The 8,089-nt window shown below is 46.5% G+C and overlaps 1 protein-coding gene across 1 annotated transcript; it reads right to left on the bottom strand.

The window, feature by feature from the left end:
- Positions 1 to 1,015: 1,015 nt before the first annotated feature.
- Positions 1,016 to 4,053, bottom strand: LOC125289343. Its single transcript, XM_048236095.1, has 3 exons — positions 2,081 to 4,053; positions 1,173 to 1,834; positions 1,016 to 1,038 (listed from the first exon to the last, which is right to left on the bottom strand). Exons 1-3 carry the CDS (start codon positions 4,051 to 4,053, stop codon positions 1,016 to 1,018), a joined length of 2,658 nt encoding a protein of 885 aa, XP_048092052.1.
- Between the last annotated feature and the right edge of the window lie 4,036 nt (positions 4,054 to 8,089).

Below are 8,089 nucleotides of genomic sequence, written 5' to 3'. Positions count from 1 at the left end.
ACCAATCAAGCCGAGGAAAGATTTTACCTGGGTCTTTGTTGTTGGACGTGGACTATCCTTGATTGCTTGTACCTTGTCCACCTGTGGTCTGATGGTGCCTTTTCCCAGTTGGTATCCAAGGTACCTTGTTTCAGCTCTTGCCCACTCACACTTCTGCACATTCAGCGTCAGGCCCGCCTGCTGGATCTTCTCAAGGACACGATGCAGGTGCTCCAGATGTTGCTGCCAGGTGTTACTAAAAATGACAACATCATCCAAATAGGCAGCACTACAGTCAGAGCAATCTTTGAGTACTTGGTCCATTAAACGCTGAAAACTGGCAGGTGCGCCATGAAGGCCAAAGGGCATCACGCGGAACTGAAACAGGCCCATAGGGGTGCGGAAAGCAGTGTAGGCCTTGGACTTCTCTTCTAAAGGGACCTGCCAATAACCTTTACAAAGGTCTAAAGTTGTAATGAAATTGGCATGGCCTACCTTCTCCAGCCGCTCATCTATGCGTGGCATTGGATAGGCATCGGAGTGGGAGATGGCATTCAATCTCCGGAAGTCAAGGCACACTCGTATGGACCCATCTTTCTTCGGCACGATCACGATCGGGCTGCTCCATTCACTGGCTGACGGCTCTATCACACCAAGATCCAGCATGGCATGAACCTCCTTCTCTAGGACCTCAACCATTCTCTCAGGAATGCGGTATGGTGATTGTCTGATGGGGATCTGGTCAGGTTTGAGACGGATAGTGTGTTCCAGGAGTGTAGTCTTCCCTGGCTTCGGCTGAAAGAGTGCAGGATGGTTACTGAACAGATCAAACAAATCCATTTGTTTCTCACCATCCAGATGTGGTAGGGTCACCTCTGTCTCACCACTCCATGCCTGCAACAGCTCTTCTGGCTCCGTCTCTTCCTCCACGTACTGGACAAACAGCACCCTCTTGTGGTCTGCTCGCTCATGCCAGGCCCTGAGGAGATTCACATGGTACGTTTGAAATGGCTTACCCTTCTCTGGATGGTGGACTTCATACGTTGTTGGGCTGATCTTCTGTTGGATAGTGTATGGCCCTTGCCACTTGGCCAACAACTTGCTAGAAGAACAGGGCAATAGCAGGAGTACTTTTTGGCCAACTTGAAACTCTCTTGTTCTTGAATACTGGTCATACCACCTCTTCTGGTTACGTTGGGCTTCCTGGAGATTCTCCTGGGCTTCTTGCTGGTACTTCTCCAGTCGGTTCCGCATCTGCAACACGTACTGGACGATGCCTTGGCTGTTAGCCTCGTTGGTGGTGGTGGTGCCTTCCCACGAACTCTTCAGGAGGTCTAGTGGCCCCCTCACTGACCACCCGTACAAGAGCTCGAACGGCGAAAAGCCGGTTGACGCTTTAGGCACTTCCCGATAGGCAAACAACAGAAAAGGCAGCCACTTGTCCCAATCTCGGCCTGTGTCATCCACAAACTTGCGGAGCATCGACTTCAAAGTTTGATTAAACCGCTCGACGAGCCCGTCAGTTTGGGGATGATACGGTGTGGTCTTCAGAGCCTTGATCCCCAGCTGCCGGTAAAGCTGCATCATCAAGCGAGAGGTGAAGTTTGTGCCTTGGTCAGTGATGATTTCATCAGGAATGCCAACTCTGGAAAACAACTGAAGAGCACTGATAACTTTGGGTGTGGTTATGCGTCGCAGTGGAAATGCTTCTGGGAACCTGGTGGCATAATCACACACCACCAGAATGTACCTGTTCCCAGAACTGCTTGTTTCCAAGGGGCCCACAATGTCCATGGCAATTCTGCGGAAAGGAGAGGAAATGACGGGCAGTGGACACAACGGAGCTCTTTCAGACCTGCGGACACCAGAGGTCTTTTGACAGACAGGACATGTTTTGCAGTAGTGTTGTGTGTCAGTGTACATGGTTGGCCAAAAGAATCTAGCACCTAGCCTAAGATAGGTTTTCTGTAGCCCCAAATGCCCAGCCCATGGGACTGTGTGTGTTAGATTGAGAACAAAAGGTCTGCAGGTAACTGGAACTACCAGTCGTTTCACACCTGCATCTGACTGATTGTACAGAATACCATTTTCAATCAGGTACCTGTCTGGAGCAAACTTCTCTGTGGTGTTAGACTCTGCTCTTTGGATCAGTGAAGTTAGTGTGGAGTCTGCCTGTTGCAGTTTAACAATGTTATGTGGCATATCCCAATCAACATTCAACCCCTCAGTATCAATTTTCTGAAACGAAGCCCCATGGCTGTACTTCTCTAAGCGTCGCTGGCGACGCGATTTTCGTGGCCCTTTATCCCCACCTTGGATCAAGTTATCTGACAGATCTGGTTGTGGCTCCACAGCCTTCTGGGAACGGGTAACCACAGGGCATGACACATTGACATGAGACACATCAGCAACAGATCCAAGTAAATCACTCCACACTGGTACATCCCTCCCCAGGATAACATCAAAAGGTAAGTTTTGCACAACCACCATTTGCAGTAAGTATTTCACTCCATCAATTTCAACAGTAAGTTCTGCTACTGGATGTTGCTTTCTATCTCCATGTACACACTCAATTTCTTTCTCATTCTGATAATCAAGACAGTTTAAAGGTACATGACACATTTTGATTAAAGACACAGCACTACCAGTATCCATCATCGCATCAAGTGTAACCCCATTAACTTTAACTTTTTGGTTTACTGGTTCCATGTCGTTAACCTCAGATCTGGCATCCCCCTCCCTTGGCACATAACAAAACCCAGACAGTTTTGGCTTCCTTAAGGGACAAACAGAGGCCTTGTGACCTTTCTGTTGACAGAAAAAACATACCAATGCAGATCTCCCATTACCCCCAACTGTATGAGCAGGATTGTTACCCCCAACTGTGTGAGTAGAATCCCCACCCCCAGAGTTACCTACACTTGGCTTATAGCCCTGTGATGGCTTGTGAGTGAACGCTGGGCGGTTAGGTGTCACCTTGTGGGCATTGATGTACTGCAACGCCAGCTTAGCAGCGGTCTTTCCATCTTCTGGCTCATGTTCACGGACCCAGGTCCGCACCTCTGGGGACAGTACATTCAGCAGCTGCTCCATAATCACCTTCTCGCCGATCTCCTCCTTGGTGTGTTTCTCTGGTTGCACCCAACGACGGAAGAGATGCTTCAAGCGATGATAGGTCTCCATTGGTGTTTCTCCCGCTGGTACTGTGCTCCTCCGGAACCACTGTCGATATGTCTCCTTGGTGATGTCAAACTTCAGCAGCAGGGCCTCCTTCAGCTTCTGGAAGTCATCTGCATGGTCCTCATCCATCGCCGAATATGCTTCCAGGGCTTTGCCAGTGAGCAGAGGAACCAGTCTTACTGCCCACTCTCGTTCTGGCCACTGCCATGTACGTGCGAGACGCTCAAACCTCAGCAGGAAATTCTCCATATCTTCTCCATGCTGGTAAGGGTGTAGTTTTGGTTCACGGGGTCGTCCTGGGTACATTGTCACCTGTGGGTGTGCAAGGCTGGCTGTCGCTGGCGGCTGCAGTGCTGGGACGACGGCTGGCGCTGGCTGCTGTGCTGCGGCGTTGGACACTGTTGGTAAGTATACTGGTGAGTATTCTAGGCTTACTGCAAAGGGCTGGCTGGCACGCTCTGGCTCTGGCTTCGGCGTGACTGGTGGCAGGTCGAGTCTTGGGCTTTCCTCTGCAAGCCTGCTGGAAAATGCTAGTTGGTGTGAGAGGGGAGATTCTTGCCGCGGTCGTATTGCTGTGAGAAAATTGCGTAATTCTTCTCGCATGGCCTCGTCACGTCGCATCTGCGCCTCTTGACAAGCCTCATCTCGCAACTGCTGGGATGTGAAGAAGTCTCGTACCACGTCTGTTAGCGATGTGGCCGCTACAGAAGGAGCAGGAACACCACCCCTTGTCCTCGGTCTGGCCCCCTTTGCATTGTAGTCCTGGGCATCTGCTTCTCTTTGCTCTTGCTCTGTTCCCGACTGAGCTGTTTCCCAGGCGTCCTCTTGCCCTTCGCTGGCGGTCGCAGCTCGGGTGGCAGGCCTGTTGGTGTTGCTTTTTGGTGTTGTATTCATTGCTACTAGCTAACGTAGGCCTACTGTCGTTAGCTATTGGCACCATAGGCTACTAGCCAAAACCCATTACAGATAGTTTCGGTGGGCAATTCATTTGAATAATGCGAGAATGTCTTGTTTTGACTGATGGCAGGGTGCCTTGCATTGTGTGTGCATTCAAATTAACAGGGTTTGCAAACGTGATCTCATGTTTGTTTAGTTCGCGTTTTAGACTATTTTATCCATTGCTAAACCTGCTAAATCCATTGCCAACCTGGTGCCTTGCACTGGGTGTTAATTCAAAATAACATGGTTTGCAAACGTGATCTCCTGTTTGTTTTAGACTACTTTATGCATTGCTACTAGTTGGTTCTATAACCCATCACAGATAGTTTCGATGGGTCATTAGCATCATACTGTATGATGCACTGCAGGCTGACAAATCAGTGACCGTGACAGGGGGAGGGTTGATCTTAATGTCATGTAAATGAGGACCATTGTGTTCCCCTCCCATGAATTCAGGGAGAAAGTAGTCAAATTGAAAACCCTGATTTCTCAGCTTGTAGCTTTGAGATGTGTATACTTTAAAATGGCTACAACTTATTCAAATATTATCAGACCTCCATGAGTGAGACATCATTGGGTAGCTTTGAAACTACACTTTCAGAATCTGTGAATAACTCAAAATGTCTCTGGGACATGTGCCTGGTTTTGTCATGCCTGGTCACATATTTATATGGGTGAAGGTGTGTGTATGTGGTTACAGAGAGAGTATATTTATATGGGTGTGTGTGTGTATGGTTACAGAGAGACTATATTCATATGGGTGAAGGTGTGTGTGTGTTTACAGAGAGTATATTTATATGGGTAAAGGTGTGTGTGTGAATGTGTATGTGGTTGCAGAGAGAGTATATTTATATGGGTGAGGATATGTGTGTGTGTGTGTGCCCCCACACCCCACACTGGAGACTGGACACACACACACACACACACCCCACACTGGAGACTGGACACACACACACACACACCCCACACTGGAGACTGGACACACACACACCCCACACTGGAGACTGACACACACACACACACCCCACACTGGAGACTGGACACACACACACACACCCCACACTGGACACACACACACACACCCCACACTGGAGACTGGACACACACACCCCACACTGGAGACTGGACACACACACACCCCACACTGGACACACACACTGTCACATGGGTTCTGTGACGAAATGATGACTCAGCCAAGATTTGCAACTCCAGTGCTAGGAATGTTTTATTTACAGTCCAAGGTTCTCCAAAAGTGAGCAAGTGACCCAAAATAAAAGAAACAAAAATAAAGTTGAAGTTTCCAAACTGCACAAAATATTGCAGCCTGTGAACTAAAGAGCAAACCTGCACAGCCCAGCACCACAAACCAGACTGCAATGAAAATGGGCAGACAGCTACTACCTCTTTCTGAGGTCTTAAATACCACAAGCCCCTCCCCTACAATTAACCCCAAACAGCTGTACACATACAAAACCCCACTAATCTCCCATTTGCAAAACAATGGCAAGATTTCAAAATAGCCAAAAGGTTACCCATTTTACATACAACACATCCATTCACATTACAAAACCCTGATTTCTTCACAACTCTTAATTTACACTTAATTAACAACAATTGGATGAAGTCACAGATCATAACGAGGCTGGCACTACAAAGCCAGCTGGCTTCCACAGCTCGGGTCCTTTAGTCACCCGAAAGTGCTGCCAGAGAGAGAGAAGACAAACAAACAAACAAACGTGGCTTCCACTCACCACGCTCAGATAAGTTACTAAAGACAATATTGATACCCATGTCTGATTATTAACTATGATTTACTTTTATGAAAAACTGCTACTACACAACTTGTGTGTGCACCCACAAAGTTAGCTTGGCTGGTAACTAGCAATAGCTCAACATGCACGGTGTGTAATGGTGGAGTCAGGTGTTTGTGTGTGGTGTGGTGCATTGGTGCCTGGTACCGAAAGAGCTCCGTGTGACACACACCCCACACTGGAGACTGGACACACACACCCCACACTGGAGACTGGACACACACACACACCCCACACTGGACACACACCCCACACTGGAGACTGGACACACACACACACACACACCCCACACTGGAGACTGGACACACACACACCCCACACTGGAGACTGGACACACACACACCACACACTGGAGACTGGACACACACACACCCCACACTGAACACACACTGTGAGGGTTAAATCCAAAGTGTAGATGCTGTATGTTATTACACGCTTACCTTAAAGCACTGTGTCCGGCTGTTGCTCATACCTGTGTTCAAGGATTGTAGAAGAAGCAGGCGGGTAGGGAGAGGGCACACAGTCAGGTAAGCAGCAAGGAGATGGATAACAGGCAGGCAAGCAGGTAGCAGGCAGGCAAACAGGTAGCAAGCAGGCGAGCAGAGGACAAGCAGGCAGGCAGGCAGGGAGGGAGAGAGGTAGGTGGCAGGCAGACAGGCAAGCAGGTGGTACAAAGTGGTATTCCAAATTGTATTCCACGAAGGAAAGTTCGTTCAAAATATAAACTCTAATATAAGTTCCAAAAAACTTCAAATCAAATAGGCTAATAGTTCCAACTTAAGGCGAGACACGGCAGGTGAAAACATCGTTTTTTCATGCACTGGTCAATTTCGAGATTTTGAGCTAGTATGTTACCTTAGCATGTATTCTATCACACTACTACAACAAAAAAGTCCGATTTACACATTTAGGTGTTTATTTCATTATATTGTGTCTACTCAGCCTGTATATTTCTCCTAAATTCAGCAAAAGTTAGCATTCTAACCTTGCATGCACTCCCGCGACCGTGGTCCAAAACATAACATGTGTACTACCGTTGGAAAGCTCTGTTTTTCCTGTATCACGCTATGTGATCCATATATGGACACTTCCTTTGTATCAGTAACCAATCGCGAAAGTTCAAAGGCGAGTCTAGGCTGAGAACGGAATCTCATTGGCTGTCTTTCAAGGCTGTTTTCTCAAAATGAGTTTCCACTCGCACTCTGAGCTCAAAAACTACACTACATACACCAAACTTTCTAGACTTATGCCTAACTATATGTCGAAGATTTCTACAGAGGGGTTTGTTGATATATTATTCCTAGCCTGACTTACATGACATTTTATGCCTAAAAACATGGAAAAAAGCGATTTTTTAGGGCTAGTGACATAATTTTCTGATTTACAGGATAACAAAAGTAGATATTCATAAATCCCTCTGTAAATGTTTTCCCATCTAATATCTGAACACAATGAAAACATAATTTTGAACTTGGCTGTATCCAATGCTCAGGTTTCGTGCCTTAAAATGTATGCAAATTAGCGCATATTTAATTAGATAATGCCTAATTTGCATATGTAAACATTAAATTACAGCAAACTTGTAATACATTTTTTTCTCATATTAATGTAAGTAATCAACTGGGGAAGTTTCATAGTGATATCTGCTTGTTAAAAATTTTACCCTATTCACCTGTAGTGTCTCGCCTTAAAGCGGTAAAAAACTATTTCACTACGTCATCTTCCATTGTCTAACTGAGACTGCTCACCATGTGGAAGACGCCATCTTTACCTGCACAGGTGACTTAAGACTATGTCAAAATAAAAGTTCCCAGCTGAAGGCCAGCAAATCTCAAGCAAAGTAAGAGTCTAAACCAAAAAGCAAATTCAAACTAAATTTGGCTCCAACATATCCGGCCCCTTATAGCAACTACGTGTGGCTATAACAAAATATACTCAAAAAAAAAGGGAGCCAATTTATACTTTATATTACCAAAACTAAAAAATTGGCAATTCTAATTTGAATCTAAATGAGTGCAAATATCAGTATATGAATGTAATGCAAAAGGAAGCACGTGCGCATTCCGTGAGTCTCAGCTCAATCTTAGCTATCGGCTTTTACCAGAAGGTAGATCTTGTTGATGGGTCTTAGCAGCTGGTTGGTTTTAGTTTGTAATCTTACAGTACGAACAAGGCCCTTT

Source organism: Alosa alosa, chromosome 24, assembly GCF_017589495.1.
Source record: "Alosa alosa isolate M-15738 ecotype Scorff River chromosome 24, AALO_Geno_1.1, whole genome shotgun sequence".
Classification (NCBI taxonomy): domain Eukaryota; kingdom Metazoa; phylum Chordata; class Actinopteri; order Clupeiformes; family Clupeidae; genus Alosa; species Alosa alosa.
This window is presented reverse-complemented; position numbering and strand designations above follow the sequence as displayed.

Excerpts from the sequence above, each read along its gene's own strand:
- LOC125289343 (XM_048236095.1), bottom strand. The coding sequence starts at position 4,053 with ATGAATACAACACCAAAAAGCAACACCAACAGGCCTGCCACCCGAGCT. Across the intron at positions 1,835-2,080 it reads GAGAAGTTTGCTCCAGACAG|GTCTGAAAGAGCTCCGTTGT; the intron begins GTACCTGATTGA and ends TGGTGTCCGCAG. Across the intron at positions 1,039-1,172 it reads GAATCTCCAGGAAGCCCAAC|AAGATCAGCCCAACAACGTA; the intron begins GTAACCAGAAGA and ends ACTATCCAACAG.